This window comes from Alternaria burnsii, assembly GCF_013036055.1.
Source record: "Alternaria burnsii strain CBS107.38 chromosome Unknown 705, whole genome shotgun sequence".
NCBI lineage: Eukaryota > Fungi > Ascomycota > Dothideomycetes > Pleosporales > Pleosporaceae > Alternaria > Alternaria burnsii.
In genome coordinates, this window is record NW_024066107.1 from 3,545,657 (window position 1) to 3,571,563 (window position 25,907).

At 52.9% G+C, this 25,907-nt stretch overlaps 5 protein-coding genes across 5 annotated transcripts; 3 read left to right on the plus strand and 2 right to left on the minus strand.

Moving 5' to 3' along the window:
* Positions 1-22: 22 nt before the first annotated feature.
* Positions 23-6,333, minus strand: GT037_001247 (beta subunit of fatty acid synthase; the record flags this gene model as incomplete). Its single annotated transcript, XM_038926294.1, has 2 exons — positions 23-1,107; positions 1,158-6,333. 2 exons carry the CDS (start codon positions 6,331-6,333, stop codon positions 23-25), a joined length of 6,261 nt encoding a protein of 2,086 aa, XP_038792150.1.
* Positions 6,334-7,605: 1,272 nt separating this feature from the next.
* Positions 7,606-13,299, plus strand: GT037_001248 (fatty acid synthase subunit alpha; the record flags this gene model as incomplete). The annotated part of the gene is made up of 3 exons (XM_038926295.1): positions 7,606-8,137; positions 8,188-13,136; positions 13,189-13,299. 3 exons carry the CDS (start codon positions 7,606-7,608, stop codon positions 13,297-13,299), a joined length of 5,592 nt encoding a protein of 1,863 aa, XP_038792151.1.
* Positions 13,300-14,352: 1,053 nt separating this feature from the next.
* On the minus strand, positions 14,353-15,664 carry GT037_001249 (uncharacterized protein; the record flags this gene model as incomplete). Its single annotated transcript, XM_038926296.1, has 5 exons — positions 14,353-14,727; positions 14,786-14,865; positions 14,919-14,938; positions 15,000-15,269; positions 15,324-15,664. 5 exons carry the CDS (start codon positions 15,662-15,664, stop codon positions 14,353-14,355), a joined length of 1,086 nt encoding a protein of 361 aa, XP_038792152.1.
* A 2,429-nt stretch (positions 15,665-18,093) lies between these two features.
* On the plus strand, positions 18,094-22,889 carry GT037_001250 (uncharacterized protein; the record flags this gene model as incomplete). The annotated part of the gene is made up of 3 exons (XM_038926297.1): positions 18,094-18,212; positions 19,040-19,059; positions 19,111-22,889. Coding segments are annotated over 3 exons (3,918 nt in total), but the record flags the coding sequence as incomplete, so codon positions are not given.
* A 2,223-nt stretch (positions 22,890-25,112) lies between these two features.
* Positions 25,113-25,788, plus strand: GT037_001251 (uncharacterized protein; the record flags this gene model as incomplete). Its single annotated transcript, XM_038926298.1, has 3 exons — positions 25,113-25,199; positions 25,331-25,472; positions 25,529-25,788. 3 exons carry the CDS (start codon positions 25,113-25,115, stop codon positions 25,786-25,788), a joined length of 489 nt encoding a protein of 162 aa, XP_038792154.1.
* Positions 25,789-25,907: the final 119 nt, after the last annotated feature.

The following is a 25,907-nucleotide window of genomic DNA, read 5'->3' on the forward strand; positions in this document are numbered from 1 at the left end:
CTACATATACACATGCCCAAGTTTAAGCAACAGTCTCGGTCTTGGTCTCCTCCTTTCCGCTCTCTTCGTACTTCTCCCAGTTCGCCAGGATGTTGCCAATCTTGGGTGAGTTGGTAAGCTTGTACACGTCCTCAAAGTACTCCTTGGTCAACGCAAACGGCTTGGCGGTGACGTTGGGAATGTATTTGCCCACAAGCTTGCTGGGGTCGATGGACGTCTTATGGATCTTCTTAAGAAGGAAAGACCTGAACGGCTTCACACCAGAGCGCAAGAAGGTCGAGTGGAAGGGAACGTCGATGCCCTTAAGTGGGATGGTAGCAAACCCGCGTTGGAGGTCGAGCGGCTTAGGCTTGGCTTCTGTTTGCTCAGCGCAGCCCTTGATAATCTCAACCAAGTGGTTCTTGACCTCCTCAAGTGAAAGGGTCTGCATAAGCGCCTGGATGTCGATCTTTTGTTGCTTGAGGTAGTTGGTCACGCCAGTAAGACAGTCGAGAGCGCGGAGGTCACCCGCAGCAACGTACTGCATGTTGGCAATGTTGTAGTTGACAATCTCCAGGAGCCATCCGGTTGTCTCGGCAATGTTCTCGACCACGTATTGGAGTGCCTGCTCATTGAAGGTCTTGGAGATCCTGCTAGGGTTGACAGCGCACATGGAGTAGTTCGAGCGACCAGTCTCATCGCGCTCGACGGCGACCTGCATCGTAAGACCACGGTAGAACACAACCGAGACCAGACTCTCGATAGGCATAACCTCAGCCATGGCTGCAAGAGCAGAGTATTCACCAAGAGAGTGTCCGGCGAATGTACTCTCGACCTGGATCAAGCCCTTAGCACGCATGTCTTCGAAAGACGCCTTCTCCATGAGTGTCAGGGCCGGCTGTGTAAATTGAGTGGCTGACAGCAGACCAGTTGGCGACCGGTAAGTGTAGGATGTGGTGTTTTCGTCAATCTCCTTGAAGATCTTCTCGGATTTGATAGAGCCATCCGCAGCAACGGTCTCGAAGGTCATAGACATGTAATTCTGACGGATCGCCTTTCCAACTGGACCACCGAAATGAATGGTGAGTTCCTTCGGGTTGTTCTTTACGATGTTGGTGATAGCAAAGCCTGTTATGAGTTAGCAGCTGCACAATTTGAGCAAGGTGATTTTGACTTACCATAGTTGTCCATGAAATGCTTGTCAGCACGGTCCCAAACCTCCTTGGCCACGGGACTGCTGTTGTAAAGCTCCATACCCATGCCTTGCTCTTGCGAGCCTTGTCCAGTAAAGACGTATGAAGTAGTAGGTTGCTCGACCTCAGCCTCACCGAGAAGGACCTTGTCTTCGGTCTCCTGGTTGCTAACCTCGATCTTGATGATCTTGCGACCAGAAACCATACCGACGTGTTGGAGCTTGACGTCGAGCATATCGTCAGGAAGCACCATACCGACAAGGTTGACGTGGTAGCTCCTAACACGACCAACATTGTTCTCTGCGGCCCATGTTTCGACTAGACTTCGAACAGCTGCACTAGAGTACATGCCGTGGGTAATCGTACCAGGCAAGTTGGCGTAGCTAGCAAAGACGCGAGAAACGTGAATGGGGTTGTAATCGCCAGAGACGCGAGCGTAGTTCTCGTTGGAGGCAGGTGCCTTGAGCTTGAGTGGCGTCCTGCCGTGTAGTGGAATAGCATTGTCGAAAAGCACTGGCTGATCAACGGCGGCACCGTTACGCTCCAAGTAATCGAGGACAGGGTTGCCGTACGCGGTACCAGAGCGGTAGTCAACCGAGGCAATTTGGATCACTTCCTTGGTTGGGAGCTCGAGCAAGACCTCTCCTTGGGTCTCGATGTCTGAAAAGACTGTCTTGTTCTTGTATCGGACGACAGTCTCAAGCTTGAAGAGCAGGGTCTTGTTCAGCAGGTCGATCTCAGGCTCCTCGAAGTTGAACCACTCTTTTGACCGCAGGATTGCGACATCCTTGCTGGTGGCAAGGTTGAGCTGGATAGGTTTCTCTACCTTCCTCTGGAATGTGTTCTCAAAGTCGTCGTATGCACCGCGGTAAAGGAACTGGCTGGTAACCTCCATTACCGGCTTGCCATCACGAGTGATAGTGCCGCAGACTTCTACCATCTTACCAGAATCCTGGTTAATGACGGCATTGATCTGTGCGGTGGTGTCGAGGACATCACCCTTCTTCAAGGGCTCAGCACCGGAAATCATGCGGAATCCGTTGGAAAGGTGGACCAACTTGAGGAGGTCGCCATCGATTGCGCGAGGAAAGATGGGCTTCGTAATAGCCTTCCAGCCAACAACGATAGCGAAGTCCATGGGGGCAAAGACCTCCTTGCCAGGTCTGTCAACAAAGGCTTCACCGGTGTTGCCAACCGCGTGAACAAAGTCGTTAATGGCCTCGCTCGTAACAGTAGCGCGGCCACCATCGAAGCGCGAAGTGACAGACGCATCGAACGGACATTCCTCATCTCCGAACCAGATCTTATAGTAGAAGTCCTTGATCCGATCGTTGCGGGCGTCCATGACCTCGTGGATAGGTGCATAGCCTACGTCGGGGCGGTAGGTGAAGCGGAAAGGCAACGCGACAGCTTTCTTAAGGGCAGTACGCTCCTCGTAAATGTTGAGTAGAATTTCGTTGTCCTTTGTCAAGCTGACATCGACAGTCTTGATCAACTTACCGCCATGGTGTAGCTCCTTGACGATGATCGAAGTCTTGGCAGGCTCGTTGGGGTATTGGATTTCGATAACCATACCGGGTGTGGGGGCGAAGACCCTGGAAGTAGGGTTGGTCTGGAAGCGCTGACCTTGTACGAAAATATCCGCAGTGAAGAAAGCGTGTCTCCACGAGTAGCTCGTGCCTGCTAGGAGTTGTAGCCATGAGTGCACCTCTGGCATTGTGGCGTTGGGAGCAGCAGAAAGGCGGTAGATAATCTTGTTCTCAAGTTCTGACACAGTAAGACCGTCGACATCAAGACCCTGCGGTGGCGCAAGCAGGTTGCTACCGAAGTACTCGATGACAGGAACCTTAGACTCGTCATCGCCATAGATGTCGCGCAGAAGGTACTTGATGTGGCCCTCGTGAACACCATCCAGGATCTCCTTGACAGGCTCGTCGACCTTGGTGGAGTACTTAACGGCCATGGGTCCTTGAAGAATACATGTCCTGCCGACGTCTTGGTCAACAACAGCATCAAGGTCTTCAGATTGCCACAGTGAGTCCTTCTTGAAGAAGAACTCAAAGGTCTCGTCGAGGACAGGGACGAATGGAACAGGCTTCTGTCCACGGCGTTGGCAGAGGAGCAAGAAGTGCTGCACATCTTGGGCGCTGATAAGCTGCTTGTCGGAGTCAGGGTAAGCCTTGAAGACCTTCTCAAGCATTGGGAAGGGGTCGTTGAGCTCATCGTAATTCTGGATCAGTGACTCGCTGCTGGCTCTGCTGAAACGCTCCTCCAATCGACGGATGAAGTCACCTGTCAAGCGCTTCAAGCTCTGGTCGATCCAGCGGGACTGATGCTTGACATACATGAGGTCTACCATGCGTTGAACAACCTCAGCGTAGGTCATGTCTTCCAGGTCAACTGACTCTCCCTTCTTGTTTCTACCGAACCAGACTTTTTGGAAGTCCTTGTTCAGCTTTTCGATGATGTATTCACGCATCTTCTTCAGTTCGGGGACGCGCTTGGCCTTGTCCAGACTGAAGATCTTCTGGTCCATCTCGTGCCAGAAGATGACACCACGGGTAGCAAGCTTGTGGATTGGCTCACCCATCTCGGAGCGAACAGTGATGACACCTCCAGCGGGGCCCTTGTAGGTCTTCTCCCAATCACTGTCATCGAGACCTGGAGCATCAACAATGGCCTGCTTGGCCATCTTGGACGTCTTTGCCTCCTTGGCGGTCATAACGCGGCTACCGAACAAGCAACCGTCGAATGGCATGGGTGGGTAGCCAAACTTGGTCGACCATGATCCAGTAAGGTATGGGTATGTGTCTTCCGCACTACCGAATCCGGAACCTGCGACAAGAACCAAGTTCTCGCATTTGCGTAGGCGGCCGTACATCTGCAGAATAGGCTGGTGGAAGTCTTCGAAGGAGTGATGACCACCACCACGACCACCTGTCCATTGAAGCAAGACGGGGAAGGTAGGGTTTGCTTTAGCGATGTTGATGGTCTGCTGGATAGCCTCGACAGAACCCGGCTTGAAGGCAATGTGCTTGATGCCTAGGGTCTCGATGTACTCAGTGGCGACCTCAATGGATGGCACACCAGCACCGATGGTAAGACCCTCGATCGGTACACCTTCAGCCCTGAGCTTGGCCAAGAGCGGGATCTGCCAGCCCATAGCACGCGGGTTGATGTAGATCAAGTTGATGCTGATACCGCGACCGGCAGGGATAGCCTTCTCGACCTTATTGATGGCAGCAGTCATAGTCTTTTCGTTGTAGTAACCACCACCAGCAAGTTCAATTTCATAACCGGCGTTCATTGTCGCTGCGACAAAGTCCCATGGCACAGTGCAAGGTGTCATACCAGCGACCATAATCGGGGGCAAACCGAGCACGCGGCTCATCTTGGTGTCGACATAGGTCTGGCCAGTTGATGTTTTGACGAGACGAGGACCGTGCTCCTTGACCCAGTCGACAGCGTACTTGACGGCATGATCGAAGTCACGATCAAAGATCTCAGGCTTGTAGCCAACTTCGGCGTTTTGGCCATCGATAGCACCCGCGAGGATGACACGAACACCAGTACCGTCCTTGTTACGGTTTGTAAGTACGCCAAGACCAGAGATACCGCCCGGGCCGAAATCAAGGATGTGAGTGGCCTTGGGGAATACGGTTGCCTTCTCCCACTCGACCGAGTCGGCAGTGATCATGCTAACAAGGCGAGGAACGATGTTGTCGGTCTCGATTTCGCGAATGTCCTGGCCTGTATGTGTGTCATACATGGGAATGCCAAGATCCGCGGTGGAGATCTTGATCGCCTTGAGATCATCTTCGAGCTGCTTGGTCGCATCTACCAAGTACGGGCTATGGAAGGGCGCAGTGATGGGCAGGAAGCGGTTGACAAAGCGCACTTTGCGCTCGGTGAAGGGTATCCTGGTTTGGTCTAGGCCAGTCGGAGCCTTGACCTTGCGCAGGCGGAGGTTGAGACCATACAGAGAGATTGGTGGACCTGTAACCACAAAATTACGCGCGCTGTTGACCAGCGAGATGGCGATGTGGCGGTCTTGGGGTAGATGGGCATTGGTTGCGTCAATGTGATCTTGGACTGCCTTTCTTGAGAGGTCACGGATAGAAAGCATGGGCGTTGGCACGCCCTCGCCATTGTCGTCTGAGTCTTGCAAGACAGTGGGTGCCAGCGAGGTCCTAGGGAATGCTTGCTGACTTCGCGCACCGATCCAGAAAAGAATCTCAATGGCCTTCTTGGCAGATCGCTCAAAAGTCTCCCAGTTCTTAGATTCAGCGATAGCGGCGGCTGTGACAACACCCTGCGAGTGACCGGTTACACCGGACAAGCGACTGCGCACATGTCCGGGATGGCTACCAAGGACTCTGCAGGTTACGACGTAGTGTGCGAGCTGAGTCAACCCAATCAAGGGCAAACTCACGGGTGCCGATACCAGATAGTCGGTATCGGGTTGCGAGTCTCGGTTGTTGAGCCATCGCATAACATCGAGGCCCTTGGAGTAGAGTTTCTCAGCGCGCGGGTCACGCGACAGAACGAGGAGGTGTTGCGCCTCGGCAGCAACAAAGTCCTCTACGAATGAGGGGTAGGTGGTGTAGATCTCGCGGAGTTCATCGAAGTACTCCTCGATGTTGCCTTGGCCGCCCAAAACAGCATATATGAAGGCATTCTCGTCGGAAGCTTCGCGGAACAGAGCCGATTCGTGGTGCTTGATAGGTCTTTCTACTGCGGCACGGGCAGCGTAGTATGACCGCACTGTAACCAGCTTCTTCTCGGTAATGCCAGGCAGAGATGCAGCGAGCGCGTGCACCTCGTTGCCCCGGAGGAAGGCACGCTCGAATTCGGTAAGAACGAGCTTGAGCACCTCCTCGAAAGAGTCAGGGTCCTCGCCCTCCTCTACCTCTTTCGCGACAAAACCAAGGTATCGTGCCACCAGCTCCGCTACCGACGAAGGCTCATCGTCTAGGGCGAGCTCGTCGGTTGGCTCAGGAAGCGTCGACTTGAACGTGTCCCTCAACTGTTGTGCATTGAAGTGGAGGGCAGTGGGGATGAGGAGCGTGTATTCGAGCGAGCCGTGGGAGAGGATGAGCGGGCGCAGGTTTGCAGCGGAGCGGGGCGTGGAGATGCCCGTCTGCTGGCCGGAACCGTACATTGTGTGAGTGCGATTATCGGTGTCCTGTGCAATGGCAATGGTAAGCCGGGCGTTCAGAAGATTTGGAGGTGAGTTAGGAGCAGCGGAAGGCGCATACCTTGGACAGATTATAGGTGTGGAAGGAACGACAAGGGCGGGAAGGAGCGTCTGGATAGTGTGAGCTCTCGTCTGGTGTTTCGCTATGGTGGGGGAGGCGCCATCCAGGCAATGCAACGAGCAAGAGCCGTCTGGAGAGAACAAGTGTCCCCAAGCTCTCGCAACAATCACTCAATGCGTACCTCTTCACTCAGACAGAAGCTAATCTGGCTGATGTGCTCGGGATCTGGCCCGTCGTAGTACTAATCGTATAGCAGCTCCCTTGCTATGTGCGGTGTGGTGTGCGAGGGGCGTAGAGAGAAAGACCGCAGGCAACAGGATTACAACGGGCCCCAGGGTATAAGAAAGTAATCAGAGGGGACTGCTAGTGCAATTGGGCTGGGAGGAGGTGAGGAATGAGTCGGAAGCGGTGCGCTGGCGTGGTTATGTTCGCGCCGAGTTGGTCGACTTTTTCGACGAGGAGCTCAGATTTGGCCCGCATATCATGGGTCACTAGCGTCGGCAGGGGTCTGCGGTATGTTCCTACACAAATGCTGGGGCAGAGCACTCAACAACTTGGATCCAGGTGCGCTTATCCGTACCCACGCAGCTGTTGAGGACACGGTGGACCAGGCCAGCATCCTCCAATTGCGTTACCCATTATCTCGCAAGTCCAACCAGAATCACATCACGTCTGGGTGGCTGCCTTTGCACCGCTCGCAAGCCCACCTCTTCCAGGCGAGATTAGTTCGTTGAGCACCGGCCAAAGCAGTAACGAGCTGCAGTCGCAGGGGTCTGGAATTTTAGTACCGCCAGCCCGCGGCGGGAGAATTCCTCAACGCCCTGCCATATCACCGCAAGCCGTTGTCCTGTCCAACAAGAGATAAACAGCCAATGCGTTGCGTCTCTTCTTCCTGCAACTCCCGTTGACCACTCACTCCACTTCCCTTGAGAAAAAAAAAAACCAAGTCGTTCGCGGGGGAGACAACGCACCCCTCCCGGACCCTTGAATCGCTCGAGTGCTCTCACCGCACTATACACTACCCACCCACCTAATAGCGCGTCTTCTTCCTGGCACTTCCTCCCTCCTTAGACCCACGATACCCTTCTTCTATTTTGTAATAGAGATACCCATTGAGCTCCGTCGAGCCTCAACCCACCCTCCTTTCCGCCAATTGCTCCCTTCGTTACCTCATCATGCGTCCCGAGGTTGAGCAGGAGCTCTCGCACACGCTGCTCATTGAGCTGCTCGCATACCAATTTGCCTCGCCCGTGAGGTGGATTGAGACGCAGGATGTCGTCCTTGGCGAGAAGACGACGGAGCGCATCGTTGAGATCGGCCCCGCAGACACGCTCGGTGTCATGGCGAAGCGCACACTCGCCAGCAAATACGAAGGACACGATGCGGCGCGGTCGCTGCAGCGTCAAATTCTGTGCTACAACAAGGACGCCAAAGACATCTACTACGATGTAGACCCAATAGAGGAGGAACCAGAGGCTCCAGCGGCGAGCAGTGGGGGTGCTTCATCAGCGCCCGCCTCTGCACCCTCCGCTTCAGCGCCCGCTGCTGCTGCTGCAGCACCACCTCCACCAAGTGCTGGACCTGCAGCCCAGGTGCCAGATGCGCCAGTCACAGCCACGGACATTGTCCGGACACTGGTGGCCCAGAAGCTCAAGAAACCGCTCGTGGACATCCCGCTGAGCAAGGCCATCAAGGATTTAGTCGGAGGTAAGTCAGTTGCATAGAAACAGCAAAAACCGTAGTTAACAGCTTTCCAGGCAAGTCTACCCTACAAAACGAGATCCTCGGAGACCTGGGCAAGGAGTTTGGCTCAACTCCTGAAAAGCCCGAAGATACCCCTCTCGACGAGCTCGGTGCTGCGATGCAGGCTACATTCAACGGTCAGCTTGGAAAGCAGTCCTCTTCTCTCATTGCCCGCATGGTGTCAGCCAAGATGCCTGGTGGCTTCAACATCACAGCTGTGCGAAAGCACCTCGAGACAAGATGGGGACTGGCGCAGGGACGACAAGACGGAGTTCTGCTGCTCGCCATCACCAACGAGCCAGCTGCACGTCTCGGCTCAGAAGCCGACGGCAAGGCTTTCTTGGACGAGCAGGCAAACAAGTACGCAGGCATTGCCGGAATCAGCTTGTCTGCCCCTACAGCCGGCGGCGACGCTGGTGGTTCGGGTGGTGGCATGATGATGGACCCTGCGGCCATCGACGCGCTTACCAAGGACCAACGCGCACTCTTCAAGCAGCAGCTTGAGCTCTTCGCCCGATACCTCAAGATCGATCTTCGTGCGGGTGACAAGTCCTTCGTCGACTCACAAAAGGCGCAGTCTACGCTCCAGGCTCAGCTTGATCTCTGGACCACCGAGCACGGCGAGTTCTACGCCTCCGGTATTGAGCCTCAATTCACACCACTCAAGGCTCGTGTCTACGACTCATCATGGAACTGGGCACGTCAAGATGCTCTCACCATGTACTACGACATCATCTTCGGCAAGCTCAAGGCGGTCGATCGTGAGATTGTCAGCCGTTGCATCGCCATCATGAATCGCTCGAACCCTCTCCTTCTCGACTTCATGCAATACCACATGGACCACTGCCCCACTGAGCGCGGTGAGACATACGAGCTTGCAAAAGAGCTTGGTCAACAGCTTATCGACAACTGCAAGGAGGTCCTGAACGAGGCTCCAGTCTACAAAGATGTCGCAGTACCCACCGCGCCACACCTGGAGATTGATGCCAAGGGCAACATGAACTACGAGGAAGCCCCAAGAGCGAGCGTTCGCAAGCTTGAGCACTACGTGCGCGAGATGGCTGAGGGTGGAAAGCTGTCCGAGTACGGCAACCGCACCAAGGTTCAGAACGACCTGCAAAGAATCTACAAGCTCATCAAGCAGCAACACAAGCTTTCCAAGTCATCACAACTCCAGATCAAGAGCCTCTACAGCAATGTCATTCGTTCATTGTCAATGAACGAGGGTCAGATCATGCCCCACGACAACGTCAAGGCTATTGGAGGCAAGAGGGGCCGTAATGGTCGCGTCAATGCCTCTGCCAAGCAAGGCAAGGTTGAGACGATTCCTTTCTTGCATCTGAAGAGGAAGGACGATCATGGCTGGGAGTACAGCAAGAAGCTCACTGGCGTCTACCTAGACTGCTTGGAGGAGGCTGCTAAGTCCGGTGTCACTTTCCAGGGCAAGTATGCTCTTATGACGGGCGCTGGTGCCGGCTCCATTGGCGCGCAAGTCCTTCAAGGTCTTATCAGCGGTGGTGCCAAGGTCGTCGTCACAACTTCCAGGTTCTCCCGCGAAGTCACCGAGTACTACCAATCCATGTACTCGCGGTACGGTGCTCGGGGCTCTCAACTCATTGTTGTACCCTTCAATCAGGGTAGCAACCAGGATGTTGAGGCTCTAGTCGACTACATCTTCGACACCAAGAAGGGTCTTGGTTGGGATCTCGATCTCATCGTTCCCTTTGCCGCCATTCCGGAGAACGGTCGCGAGATTGACAGCATCGACTCCAAGTCGGAGCTTGCTCACCGTATCATGTTGACCAACCTTCTGCGCATGCTTGGAGCTGTCAAGAAGCAAAAGCAGACCTACGGTTACGAGACCCGCCCAGCACAAGTCATCCTGCCATTGTCCCCTAACCACGGAACCTTTGGTAACGATGGTCTCTACTCAGAGTCTAAGATGTCACTCGAGACTCTCTTCTCAAGGTGGCACTCGGAGAGCTGGGGTAACTACCTCACCATCTGCGGTGCTGTTATTGGTTGGACTCGTGGTACTGGTCTGATGGGTGCCAACAACATTGTTGCTGAGGGCATTGAGAAGTACGGTGTGCGTACTTTCTCCCAGCAGGAGATGGCCTTCAATTTGCTTGGTCTTATGGCACCGCCGATTGTCGACCTCTGCCAGGTCGAGCCTGTGTGGGCAGATCTCAACGGTGGCTTCCAGTATATTCCCAACCTGAAAGACCTCATGACCGATCTGCGCAAGGAACTCACTGAGACGAGTGATATCCGCAGAGCTGTCATCAAGGAGAATGCCATCGAGAACAAGGTTGTCAACGGCGAGGCCAGCGAAGCCCTGTACAAGAAGGCCACGGTCGAACCCCGAGCAAACATGAAGTTCAATTTCCCTAAGCTACCCGACTGGGATACTGAGGTCAAGCCTCTCAACGACAACTTGAAGGGTATGGTTGATCTTGAGAAGGTCGTCGTCGTCACTGGTTTTGCTGAGGTTGGACCTTGGGGTAACTCTAGGACACGCTGGGAGATGGAAGCATATGGCGAGTTCTCCCTCGAGGGATGTGTTGAGATGGCATGGATCATGGGTCTCATCAAGAACCACAACGGTCCACTCAAAGGAAAGAGCTACTCCGGATGGGTCGATGCCAAGACTAACGAGCCGATTGATGACAAGGATGTCAAGCCCAAGTACGAGAAGTACATCCTTGAGCACGCTGGTATTCGTCTCATCGAGCCCGAACTCTTCAACGGCTACGATCCCAAGAAGAAGCAACTCATGCAGGAGATCCAGATCGAGGAGGACCTCGATCCCTTCGAGGCTTCCAAGGAGACTGCTGAGGAGTTCAAGCTGGAGCATGGAGACAAGGTCGAGATCTTCGCGATCGAGGGCTCTGCCGAGTACACTGTTCGTATGAAGAAGGGTGCTACACTCCTCCTTCCCAAAGCTCTGCGCTTCGATCGTCTCGTTGCTGGCCAAGTCCCTACTGGCTGGGACGCCAAGAAGTACGGTGTGCCCGATGATATCATCTCTCAGGTCGACCCTGTAACACTCTTTGTACTCGTCTCTACTGCGGAGTGTCTGCTTGCCAGTGGTATCACCGATCCCTACGAGTTTTACAAGTATGTCCACATTTCTCAGGTCGGTAACTGCGTCGGTTCCGGTATTGGTGGTACTACCGCTCTTCGTGGAATGTACAAAGACCGCTTCATGGACAAGCCAGTCCAGAAAGATATCCTGCAGGAGTCTTTTATCAACACCATGAGCGCCTGGGTCAACATGTTGCTCCTTTCATCCACTGGACCTATCAAGACTCCTGTCGGTGCTTGTGCCACTGCTGTTGAGTCTTTGGACATTGGTTACGATACCATTGTCGAAGGAAAGGCCCGTGTCTGCTTTGTTGGTGGTTTCGATGACTTCCAGGAGGAAGGTTCATATGAATTCGCCAACATGAAGGCTACCAGCAACGCTGAGGACGAGTTTGCTCACGGACGTACACCCAAGGAGATGTCGCGACCTGCCACAACAACCAGAAATGGCTTCATGGAGTCGCAAGGTTGTGGTATGCAAGTTATCATGGACGCCAAGCTGGCTCTCGATATGGGAGTCCCCATCTACGGTATCCTTGGTTTCACTGCCACAGCGACTGACAAGATTGGTCGTTCCGTTCCTGCTCCAGGAAAGGGTGTGCTGACTACCGCCCGAGAGACCCCGTCCAAGTTCCCATCCCCACTCCTTGACATCAAGTACAGGAGACGACAGATGGATCTCCGACGCAAACAGATCAAGCAGTGGCAAGAGTCAGAAATCCTGTACCTCCAGGAGGAAGTTGCAGCGATGAAGGACACCACTGGCGAGGACTTCGACGAGGCTGCTTATCTTGAGGAGCGTGCTTCCAACATCGAAATGGAAGCTAAGCGACAGGAGAAGGATGCGCTGAACAGCCTGGGCAACAACTTCTGGAAACAGGATTCACGCATCGCTCCTCTTCGTGGTGCCCTTGCTACTTGGGGTCTTACTATCGACGATCTCAATGTCGCTTCTTTCCACGGTACTTCTACCATGGCAAACGACAAGAACGAATCCGATGTCATCAACCACCAAATGCGTCATCTTGGTCGTAAGAAGGGCAATGCGCTGCTGAGTATTTGGCAGAAGCATCTCACTGGTCACCCCAAGGGTGCTGCCGGTGCTTGGATGTTCAACGGCTGCTTGCAGGTGCTCAACTCTGGTCTTGTACCTGGCAACCCCAATGCCGACAACATCGACAAGAACATGGAGCAGTTTGACTACATTGTTTACCCATCCCAATCCATTCAGACTGATGGTGTCAAGGCATTTTCCGTCACTTCATTCGGTTTCGGACAGAAGGGAAGTCAAGCTATTGGTATTCATCCCAGGTACCTCTTCGCCGCGCTTGAACACCACCAGTTCGCCGCCTATAAGCAGAAGGTTGAGGCTCGCCAAAAGAAGGCCTACCGATACTTCCACGACGGTCTTATCAACAACACCATGTTCCGCGCCAAGGACAAGGCACCATATGAGGATGAGAAGATGCAAGAGGTCTTCCTTAACCCGCAAGCGCGTGTCACCATGGACAAGAAGACCTCTACATACAGCTATGCAAAGACCCCTGCTACTAAGAAAGACAAGAAGGCGCAGGAGACAATGAACATGGTCGAACAGCTCACCAAGGCCACTGCTTCCTCCAACAGCAAAGTTGGTGTCGATGTTGAGAGTCTCAGTGCGCTGAACATTGAGAACAAGACCTTCATCGAGCGCAACTTTACGGAGAAGGAGATTGCATACTGCCAGAAGGCACCAAACCCTCAGGCAAGCTTTACTGGAAAGTGGTCAGCCAAGGAGGCTGTCTTCAAGTCCCTAGGTGTCAAGGGGCAAGGCGCCGGTGCTCCGCTGAAGGATATTGAGATCGTTAACGACGAGTCTGGTGTTCCAACCGTACAGGTATGTGCACTCCAATACGCAATCTAAGAACTATATACTAACATTTACACAGCTCTATGGCCAGGCTCAAGAAGAAGCCAACCGCGTTGGTGTCAAGAGCATCAACATTAGCATCAGCCACTCTGACGACCAGGCTGTTTCAGTCGCGATTGCGCAATGTTAAATATAGACCAGCGGTAAGGTATTCATGTTCATAACGATAGAGGCGTAGTAGTATAGTTGGGCAAGAGAAGCAACACCATTCTCTTGCATGTTTGGGTCTCAGGCGCATGGTTTAGATGTATCCATGACTCGCGAAGATTTATGTATTGTAATGCAAAAACATGTTCAAAACAACGTTACTCTACTGCGTTGCGTGATCGTTGTGGGCGTTACTCGTCAGTCTTTTCCGTCTGCACAGTTTCCGATTGTTATCTACTCAGCCAGAGGAGAACGAGATAAGCTCAACAAAACCCCGCTCGCTCGCGCAGAGGGAAGTCGGATATTGTTGAGCAAGTTCGGTTACATCAGATAAGGTACCCCACTGTTAACCGTCTCACGCGGTTCGTCATGCAGTTGAGGCTGACCTGCAGCGGGTAGCTGCATAGCTTGCGTTTTGTTGAGCACAGCCCTGGAGGTTAAGAAAGTCGTTGGGAAGTTGGATGACGTATCTCGGAAGTGAAGGTCTGATAGTGAGATGAATTAGCATTACCGAGGGGCGCGCATCGTTTAGGTCAATTGCATAGTAGACGGATGACGCACTGGTTACTCTAGGTGAACGTAACGTTGCAGGCAGACTGCACGATTTCTTGTACCTAGGTGGTTTTCGATTTGGCTTTGGGATGAAACAGTATATAACGACGCTTTGTCGCCACTCAAGAACTGTATGGTTATGACTTTCTTCCACTCTACCTAGCATCTCGCGGGCGTGTCGAATTCGGTAGGACATCCATAATTGCGATCGCAGGTAACCAACCGCGACTACTCTCGGAGATCTGGTAACGCTCGAATGGTCAGTCTCTCTTCGGTACAGACTCGAGTGAAGGCTAACAATTTAATACTCGTACATACATGTACGTCGACTGGATTTGAGTGGTTCTAGATTTTGTTTTGTTCTTCGACGAGTCTGAAGCTCCCCATCATCCATTATACACTTCGATTTAACACTTTCGCATCATCACTACACAACGTCTCGACGCATTTCATAGCAACCAACATCTCTTCTTTTAAAGCTAACTTAAATCTCCACATTATAAGGGTAGACATGCTTGACCCATTTTATATCCTGGTCAGACGGCCTTAGGTTTGGTACCAGCATCGTCAATCCTTTGCTATGATCCTCGTAGTCTATGTAGACCTGGATGGGACAACGATTGGAAAATTCCTCAGACCCATAATTAGGACATTCTGTTGTTGCTCCAGAAGAACTTGGGTAGTGCATGACGCTATCAATATCGTAAACGTCAAGCGTAAAGAGGGGAAGGAGATTTCCGGTAATGCCTTTGACGAAATGGCCACACAAGCAATCATACTTGAGTGCATATCTCATATTATCGCAGATGTTGGACCGGGTGACTTTTGGGTCGCCCTTGACTTTGGCGCGTTCCCAGCACTGCGTCAAATCATCAATGATTGTTCATATTTGCACGTATAGGGAGAAATCTGCTTACCTCTTCGAAATCGTTGATGTTCTCGTATTGGACCTTGATATAGGTATCTCGATCGCTACGCTGATGCTCATGTACCATACCTGGCTTTTATCAATACAACTGTCGCGACTTACTACGAGATGACTCCCCTTACCCATGACATGACCGAGCTCGCTTAATGTGAGAGTAGGAAGTCAGTGTATGTCTTGTGTTTAGCTTCCATAGGGATACTTACTGTAGAACGCAATGGAGACATTCGCCGTCTCCAATGTGAAGCTGATTTGCCCAAGGTGTATCTTGGTCAGGTTGTAGACCTACACTAGCACTCCATCCCATCTCTTCTCCACCCCAATAGATAGCCAGTGTTGCATGAGGCAGAGCTGAGTTCCAGTCATCGAGGGCTTTACTGTCTGGCGTACAATAAATCGGCTTCCCCCCCCCCCTGTTCAACTGCTCCTCGAAACTGATGGCGTGACCTGCTTCTTTGCCAGCAGGGCCAAGATAGCTAGGAGCCTGTTGGTCAACCAGTCCATCTTTGACCTAGTTGGCATATACTTACGACATCCACGTTCTTATACCATCGGATACGATCGGCAAGGCGGCTTTGCGAACTTCCTCCGTTTGATAGCAGTACGGGATGACGGCCTTGTTGTCCGAGTTACGCGGCCATCTCACTGGAGCTCTTCCGACAGGACCAGCAAACATATCAGTCGCGCCTTGACTGTTTTGACCGATATGGGCCTGAGTCTCATCGAGATACTGAGCCCAACTGGCCGCCCTTGTACCATTTTCAAAGGTGGGAAGGGGAATACCACAGGAGAAAATGTCCTTGGGGCCGGGCTTATGCTTGATCACACCTGCACTTGCGAGCGCTACAAACTGTAGCAGATTTGGTCGCATCTTGGTAGACCATAAGCCAATCGAGAGTTGAGATAGGAACGGGGAAAATAAGGTAGAAAGTAGACTCGTGAGCAGCACCCTCGATGAGCGTGCGTTTGGAGGCCACTTAGTGGGCCCAAAACTGGGTAAGTGAGAGTGAAAGTGATAGCGAGACGACGTAGTGACGCGGCTGTACAGAGCAGAGGGAGAAACATGTTGACTGGCATTCTGTGATAGTGATTCTAAGATGAGCTTTTCTCTGCTCCACTCGCAGCCCTAGACAAACGGAGGATGAAAGACGTCAACCTAAACCATGTCGTTATTTTTCTTCCCGTATTTAGGTAAATGTCGACTTAGATCACCGCTATCCAGCTCTTTCTGACTGAATGGAAGATCAATCGCCACATACACATATTTTTACTCAACAAATTCTCAAACATCGCTGATAGCTAAGACATTCTTCGACGCAGTCGAAGCGACCTCCCAACCTAAAGCAAAGAAACAACATTACAAGTGTATAGAGCATAGCATGTCGACAAAGCAGATTAAGATGAAAGCAAAACCGAACGCCCAGCAGTCGACACTACCATACCCCGGATACAATGAGACACTATTGCTAGGTTCAGAGTCGGGTTTTTGTCGGTCGAGATTTACCACTATTACATACGAAAGCGCGTTACTTAGATTGGGAGTAATTAAGATCCCCGCACTGACACGGCAAGACCCTGCTCACCAAACACGTTGTCCGGGAAGATCAGCGGAAATTATCTAGGTTTGTCATCTCGGCCCTTGTAATTATGACAAAATTTTGATTTCCTGACGGATCGATCGCGAAGATGCTACCGCAGCTTTAGAACAGAATTTGCAATTTTATTTTCGTTTCTCTCCTTGGCAGGGAGATGGTACTTAGTGACTGGAGCGGTAGTGACGTTGACGGCGCCAATGACACTCACAGCTCATCTTGTAGGTCCTGATGTCCTGATGGTGACATGCTAAATCGTCCTGATGACCACTCGGGACCGAATTTGTAGACAGATGTAATAGTGGAAACGAGCGAATGGACTAGGATCTCAGCTTCTTTGCGAGCGTGACCTGCATTGTTACGTTTGATAGACCAGAGCCTGGTAAGCCAGACCCGCTGTCAAAAATAACGGTGATGCTGGCTTGCAGCGATGATGCTTGGGTGACCATGTTTGAGGAAGCCTATGAAGCTGTTCGGACCGCAGTGAGGCGTTCGCCGGACATGGTGTACGGGAGTATGAAACAATCGTGGGGTCGTCTGGTAAGGCGGCGTGAGCTAGATCTGAAACCCGGTCAGATAGTTGCCAAAAGTACCATCGCGTGTGTGATTGTCAACATGGCCTCCAATATACTAGACGCGTCTTTGTCGCGTGTTACGGGACGGTGGCAGCAAATGGGGTGTGGGTGTCTCACAGGGCTGGTGTAGCGCCGATCCTACAGTAATTTCGCGGACGGCCTGGAGATGATCATCGTCAGCGTATAACGGCAGGCGGCGGATGAGGGGCAGTTTGCTCACCTCGTGGCACCGATGCAATGGATTAGGTCCAGCCCGGGCTATTCATTTCGGTATACAAGTTGAAACTTGAAGAAAAGTTAATAATATATAGAACATCTCAGATGACCATAGGTATTGTAAATGCAGAAAGAGGACGCGCTTATCTGCAGTAAGCTCAGCAGTTTCTAAATCACAGCTAAATCAAGTGTGTCATTGGTCGACCATGGAAGAATCAGCCATGTCGGCATATGGGCCGCATGGTACATGCAGTAGTGCAACTTGCACGCGAAGAAAACGCCGACGTTCATATTAGGCAATCAGCCTTCAACGTTCCGAGCAGAAGGGGAGGCATGCCCGTTCGGAACCGCAGACAGGGGCGGGCTGACGGTAGAAAGACGGCCACACGGGAGATGACACGACAGTTGGACCAGGTGTACGGATACAAATCTGGCCGGGCCCGGTATCGCGATAACAGAAGACCAATTGAGTTGTTTCGCTCGAGAGTCGATCAGGAGGAGTGCTCGAGCATGGTTCTGCACTGATGGTAGTACTTGGAAAGGGGAGGTATGACAGCAGCAGGCGGTTAGGCCAGGGGAAAGTGAGAAAAGGCCACCGGGACCATGACTAGGAGGCTGGGTGATTCGCTCGCTTCATTGTGCGTCCCGAGGTTAGCGGCTTCAGGTACGCGATGGGCGTTTGGTGCTTCTGGGTCGCGTCCCCGCATACTTTTGGCTACCCATGTATGAGGCTGGCGATTGGATAGTATATTTTGCAGCAGCTGCAGAGCTGGCAGGTGCAGAGGCAAAGCTGACGATGGGTCGCGGCAGGACGACAAAAGCAAGTCGATGGAGGCTACATGGAGGATGCAGGGATGTGTCAGCCCCTCCCGACGCCTGCAAGGTACCGCCCAGGGCAGGACGCTGATTGGACAGAGCGCCATGGTAGCATAATGTCCCTCGCCATGTTCATGATACTTTTTGTCGTTGCGGCAGCTGGAAATGGCGGGCCAAGGGCTATCATGAGAACGTGCGTGGGTGTCTTGGGGACTGTGGGGTGAGTGCGCATTTGTTATTGGAAAACGAAAGAATGCCTCTGCGACGCGTCTGAGGAGGCAGGGAGCGACGTCTGACAAGGGAAGGCGCAGGTCTGACGGGGAAGAAGCGTCGGCGCTAGCAAATGACCGTTTGATCACGTCGCTGCATCTTCACTCTGCGTGTCGCCCGCATCCCCTGGGACGGCGCGGGTTTTGGGCTCAGCGGCGCAATCATGGCCGTCAGACTTCAGTCAGCCTATCGAGCGGATGCTGGCCCGCGCGTTATGGCGTCTCTCTTCACCCTGCACCGCGACGCCCATGCACGACGCGGAAATGAGGCTAGTGGAAATTGATCCTTGTACCATGTGAGAGTGCTTGTCACTCCCCCAGAGGCCCAAAGAGTGCATACCCACGTCGACCCGCTCCTCGAAGCATCTTTTCGGTCGGGAGATCTGCTCTCTGCATTCTTTTCCTTCACCACGCCAGCACTCCGCAGCGCGCGTGCATTCACTCCTTGACCTGTTGTCTCCAGCTATACACGCTCCTTAACTTTCGCTATAATCTATTGTTTTGTACTTTTTGCCGCCAACCGAGCCATCCAGAGACGCCCGCGCCCAAGCACGCCTGCAATCGCTGCACGCCTTCCTTTTCATCCCGAGCTTCCTCCTTCGCCTCTTGCCGACATTACATTCCCCCGTGCCTAGGACACTCTTTCAAAAAACACTGCTCGCGATCGACTGCACTGTTGTTTTTGGCCCCGCTACATGTTCGCGTCTGCTCTTTCCTCCCAGCCCGAGTCGCCTTGCTCTCACCTTCCCCACTCATCGCTCGACTGCGCCTGCCGCAGACAAGGTCCGCTCCAGATTGGTTAGCGCACAATCGTCGCTATAATCCAGTCTAATCGTTGCCACCAGTAAGAAGATACCTCCTCTCGTCTACACTGCCAAGGCGCTCGCCGTTGCCTTTTGCCCTCTCCAGATGCAATGGCGCGTTCGAATCTTTTTGCTAATAACTACCAGGGCATCATGAATCGTTGGCTGAACAGGAAGAAGGATGGCAGTGAGGATGTGGCCGCTGCAAAGAAGACAAAGAAGGGCAAGAAAGGTCAGGAGGAGCCCAAACCAGAGTTCGATCTCAGTGCCGCGCTTCCCAAGGCAGATGACTTCCGGACAAGTCTAATCATGCCTGGCCTATCTACCCGCTTCAGCATGTTGAAGGAGCAAGACGACCCAGACTCCAAGATCGGCAAGGCCAGTGACGACAGTGTACTACAACCCAAACGCCAATCACGCCTCCACGAGTTTGGTTTCGTCCCCGGTGGCCTCTCCGATATTGCTGAAGTCTCTTCCCTCAATGGCTCTATTCGACCGCCCTTTGCAAACGAGCGAACCAATTCCTTCGACAGCAGCAGAGACGACGATGGCTCCGGTAGCATGATGAGCAGAGCTAGACCTGGCGAGGGCAACGTCTTGTTTGGAGGAAGGCAGAAGATCTATATGATCTCTAACAGTAACACTAAGGGTACTGGACGGACACTATACGACGACGACGTCAACATGTCAACATACCAACGACTTCGACAAGAAGAGAAGGAAAGGCTGAGGCTACAAGCTGAGGAAAACGAGGGTCAGCATTCTGAGCCATCTAGCCCTACGGAGCTCAGTCGTAAGAGAGAGACTTCATCATCCACCAACTCAGGCACAGTGAACACGCGTACGTCCACGGCTGCGACATCAATAGCATCACAAGGTACCAGCTCCGTAACAGCATCCTCTCCTGCCTTCCCGCCCGCAGGTGCCCCTATGACATCCCCCGATCTCAGTAAATCGACGACGAAACGGAGACTCTACGATCAAGGGCTGGACCAGCAAATTCAAGAGCAACAGTCCTCAGCCATGAACCGTCTCAATTCTATACAACGGGCACGTGCGCCAACCGGTCGATCAACACCACCAATTTCCATAGCGCAAGCACGGTCTGCCACCAATCTCAGCGATCGCTTCGCTAGAGGACCAGGCTTCCGCTCAGATAGCCCAAATTCGCTCCAATACCCGGGTGTGAGCAGGAACAACTCCTCTGGTGCGTCGAGTCCCGTCCTCGCTCGTCCACAATCGCCGGCTCTGGCGAGTCCCGTCATCAGCGACAGTGAGGAGGCACACACTCTCAATGCCGCACTTCAGCCCAATGACCGAGGCAAAGCCACGGCCATGGGAACTTTCAATAAACCCAAGGCAGCTTTTAGCGAAGAGCAGTACGCAGAGCGCTTGCGCCATATGCAACAGGACCGCGAAGGACGCAGCACACCAACTAATAAAGTTGAAAAGTCCCCGCCGCGCAAGCCTACTTTGAGAGAGCGTGCAGAACAGCAGAGGCGCAAGAGAGCTGAAAGTGACGCAAAGGAGCGGTCGAGCTCTGAGTCGACTGCTGAGCCTAGTCAAGCACCGTCTGCATTCTCCAGGTTTCAAGCTGCCGCAAGCCAAATGAGAACCGCAGGCCCAGCAACACCGAGCTCACCACCAACACAGCGTCTCCCAGAAGTCCCACGTCAGCGCTCAGATAGCAACAAGGCAACTTTCTTCAGCTCGCCCGATTCCAGTGATGCAGAGGAAGAGGCCCCGAAACCGACGGTTCCTCATCCGATGGAGCCCACACGCCGATTTGACAACCTTCCTGTAGCGACTGGACCTGCACCTTCAATATTTGAGCATCCTGCTCTCCGCTCTCGAGCAACATCTGAGGAAGAAGTACCTCGGACAGGTCCTGCGTCGTACAGCCCTGCGCTGACCCAGGAAGCGTCTCCTCGTCCTGATGAGACGGTCAAGGTGGACGATACGGAGGTTGACTCACCAACATTAGGTCCTGACAACGGCGGACTCAGTGGGATGATACGGCAGCACCTCCGTAACATGAGCAATGTGTCTTCAAACTACGGTGAACCAGGCCCACCAATGATGAGCCCACCGATGGGACTTGCCATCCAATCGCAAGAGTTTGGCCTCCAACGCCGCCAGCCAGGATCCGAATCAGTCACACCCGCACCATCGACCTACAGCCATTCCAACCCATGGGACCTGGATGACATTGACAACCCGTACCGCGACGAGAGTGGCAAGATGAACTCAGAGGATTCGATCAGCGGACGGGATGCGACACCTCTTGTCATGAGCGCTACCGAACCAAATCCTGCAGCTCCTTGGGACCTTACTCCGCGAAGGACCCACGAACGAATTGCCAGCAATGAGACGGAAGCTGACCACGAGGCTTTCCAACGGGATCTCGCCCAGAGGCAGCGCTTGATACAGGAAAACCTTCGTGCGAGGGCGGAAGGTCGGTCAACAAGCCCAGCACCTGGCGGACCCTCTGGCGGATTGAAGACTGCTTTGAACATGCTCCGTGCAAAGTCCAGCCGAGAGTCATTCGCCACAGTCGATGTTTCAAACAAATCGGTGAGGAAGCTTGCTCTTGGGGGAACTTCAGCGAATGTCAGCAGCACCTCGCTCGTTGGCCTTCAAGGTGACGTGCCTCCACTGCGACCAAAGCAGTCTCGAGTACTGCAGCAAAGTGAGCAGGACGCACAACGAGAGTTGGAACATCGACAGCGATCAGCAACAGAAAGCAGCCGGACTGGTCGCCCAACAGGCAGGTCTCCACAAGCATCGACCAGAAGTTCAACACGGGAGCGCTCAAGCTCAGGAACATCATCAGGCCGCTCTCGAAGCCGCCCTCGCCCTGATCAATACCGTGACGATCTGGATCAGGCGATGACGGAGGGATCCCGTGGCGCGTATCCTCCTAATACAATGCCATCACTTCCTGGTTACGTCGCTCATCCCACACCCCCACTTCCTGCTGAAAGGCCGTCACTGGATTCTCAGGGTCGTATGCGATCGCGTAGCAACAGTAAAACTGCTGCAGCAAATTACTTCGAATCGAAACATCTTCACCCCATCCAAACCAACACTGGATCGAGTCAGAACTCTCGCCTCCCTCCTCCACAAGGCAAGTTCTCTCCGGGAATACCAATTTCTCCACGACCGTCCCCAGGTGGCTTCAACAATGGCAGCGCCAACGCTTTCTCGCACCCAACCTCTCCAGTACCTCCGTTCTCCGCCAACCATACTCCTCCCGTCTCGAACCCCACCACTCCCAGCACAACTGCTTTCAACCCAAGTACTGTGCAGCCGTTGACTAAGACTGGAGTGCTACGGAAGAAGTCAATCGCGAAGTCTGAGATTTCAGAGCCTGTGTTTCTCTCTACAACATCTTCCATTGACACGATCAACCTTCCAGCTGGTGCTTCTCTGAAGAATGGTATGGAGAATGACGCACCACCCGTTCCGCCAATCAACCCTATGAGAAGACGTTTTGGATTCGGTCGCGGTGAGAATCAAAGCCCAACAGGGCCATCACCTTACGATCCTGCCGTACAGCCTGGTATGGAGGCACCGCGAGCCCCTTATGGCGAGCCCCTCCGCACAAACTCGTCTGACGGACTGATGAACCAATCTCAGCAACCAAAAGGCAAGTTGCGTAAGGCGTCAAGCGAGGGCAGAAGTCTACGTGGAAACGCCCAGAGCCAGTTTGGACCATCTCCAGCTATGCCTCAGAACGGGTTCACTATGCGCAACAACTCGCCTCCACGCCCTACAAACGGCCCTGCTGTTAGCCAACAGTCCATGGAAGGGGGCATGTTCTAGATGGGCACTTCATGAGTTTGACATCTGACAATTCTGTCGTCATCTCAATATTTGCGATTAAAAGCGAACCACTTTCGATTTTTTGGCACATTTGCAAAATCTTTTCTCTGTCTGTTTGCCTTCAGTCCATAGGTTCGCCGTGTCTGCGACCACGGCCTTTTTCTTTCCTTAATCTCTTTTCACTTTTTGGCTTTCGGCTCAGCAATATACCTTCCGTCCTGCGACTTCTCTTTGCAAAGATCTCTTTTAACGATCAACGATAGGGTTCTGGCTAGATTACAACCCTCACCGGGCTGGACACGGTGTTCTTGGAGGTTGGCAATCGCATTGAAACAAGTTTGAGTACATTCAGTAGAGTCGAGTTCGGGAGGATTGCATGTTTATCGGAGTCGAAATGTACTGCTAGTCACTACAGCCCTTTCACGGGCTCGCTAGGTTTCCGGTACAGCATCTGCTGCCGGCCTTGCGTCAGCCAATATGGTGTTGAATGCAACTATTACACCGCACAACATCTGTCTCATGAGCCGAACTTTTCTAATCTCAAGTCTATTGACCAGAACGACTGGGACAAATTGCATCATCGCCCACTTTGTCTCAACCCTGCGCAGGCTGTGGGAAAGCATTCAACGGTCACAATGATGCTAAAACCCCCGCGTTCAGTGTTTGGTCTGATCCATTTACCGTGCCGCCTTCCCGGTTTCATCGCTGCCGTCATCACGCATTACCAACGGCGCAGACACCATTCCATTTGGAAAAGCTGAAAGCATGATTCCGTCGCCACGCAGAAGCAATATGAGACATGATACTGCTGATCTGCAAGGACGAGCAAGTCACAGGCTTTGTGTTTCAGGTGCCGCACTAGGGGACGTGCGCAAAATCGAGAACGTTGGATCGTCGCTCGAGAAAGCGACTCACGAACGATAGGCTCGAGACGAGGTAGAGTGGCTCTATCGATATCGTGAAGAAACTTGCAGGAAAGGAGACGGGAATTTAGATTCTGCAACCACGACGAAGAGATTAGGATCGATGTGATGAGAAAAGGGATATGGGTAGGGATCGTGATCTAAGCCTGCATGCCGCTTATCGCGTACCTGCATCTTTGGATCCTTCGCGCGTGGCTGTCTCCTGCCGATTTTGACTAGGACTCACTATTTACCCATCGGCATTTTTTTGCTAGACAGTGGATCCCAATCTTGCGCAAAAAGATCTCTTCTCTTCATCCTTTGTGGCTTGAACGCGATTTCGCCAGAGCGCAAAGTGCCACTACTAATGGATAAGCTGTTTCCGATGAATATTGTGCATGTGCAGCCCACTCTATAGCGGTGCGCTACGCCACTAACCCGTTCGAACCGTCGACGGTACCTTCCCCATCCGCATGCCAAGACGACATACTTCTTCCTAACGCAGGGTCGGCATCTGGTGCCGCACCAGCGAACGCAGGTTGCCCGAAGCAGTCGTCATGCAGCAAAAGCAAACAAGGACAGGCAGGATACGTGAGAAATAGACAATTATCAGAGACGCAGCGTGCCTTCATCGGGTACAATATCCCTTCACATTTACTACAACGAAGTGCGGAGCCTCAGCAGCATGCCTGCCAAAACATAATTGATACAACTCCGCAAGGAAGATGATTGGTCCGGCGAGTAAGAATCGCACCGTCGCGTTGACGCAGATAAAAGCAAGGACGCGATCCCTCCACCCTTCTCCACTGCTGTGCCACCACGCCGCCTGACCAACGCTAAAGGACCGCAAGCTCGGCGCCATCCCAAACTCTAACTGCGACCTAACCCTTCATCCGAGGCATATCACGCACCTATGCGAGGCTCATGGTCGCATTCCGGCCCTCGTAACTCGACAAAATACACGCATCTAAATGGTGTAGCTAACATGAATGCATTGTGCAGATCAAGGAACGTCGAGAAGAAGGGAGGGGAAATGGTCAACCCAGCCTGTAAGGGTGGATCGCGTCAATCCCTGAGACGATCATCGGGTACTCCAATGTTAATCTCCACGAGTCTTGTCCTATGGAGTAAGCTTGCGCCTAGGCATTGGTGACCAGACTAAGTTGAGACATTTGTTACCCTTCTTACCAGTACATAGGTCCCTCTCTCCCCGTCGTTTCTCGCTCAACCCTGTTCATCCACCCGTCTCTTCGAACATCTCACCTATACTCCATATTACCTTTGCCGCAGTCCCTACAGCCACTTATACCACATAATCAAGATGCGTTTCCAGGCCACCGTTCTTGCCGTTGCGGCTTCGCTTGCCTTCGTTGGTGCCCAGGATCTGAGCGGTATCCCGCAGTGCGCTGTATGTTGCCTTCTCCACATTCATAGTTGATCCGATGCGATATTGGTAATCGCAACGCGATAGCTCCACATGTTTTGAGCCGACTTCGATGCATTTTAATCGAAACGTATGACTAACACAGTAGTCAATAGATTCCCTGCTTCGTAGCCGCTCTCCCTGGCTCCAACTGTGGCGTCACAGACACTAAGTGCCAGTGCACCACCGGTCGTTCCGCCATTGAGAACTCTCTCCTCACTTGCGCGCCCGAGCGATGCCAACAGGATGAAATTTCCAGTACGTTGATACATCTATATGCATCCATCCTATGTTCACATCTAATCGTATTTTAGGCCTTGCACCTGCCGTTTCTTCCCTCTGCGGTGCCGCTGGTGTAACCCTCTCCGACATTCCTACCGCCGTAGCATCCTCCGGCTCCGCTGCCGCTACCGGCTCTGCATCCACCAGCCAGGTCAGCGGAAGCCGTACCATGAGCGGTTCTGGTTCCCCCACTGGTTCCCAGGCCGCTGAGCAGACCGAGAACGCTGCCGCCGGCAAGCTTGCCAGCTACGGTGTTGTCGCCATGGGTATGGCCGCTGTTTTCGGATTGTAGAGAGATTTTGGCTTTGGGAGGGAGAATGAAATATCGAGATGGCGCGTCTTGGTAAATTAAGATCTTGTAATTCAGCGGTCGCTTATATGGTGTTGGACCGCAATATACCGTCTTGTTCG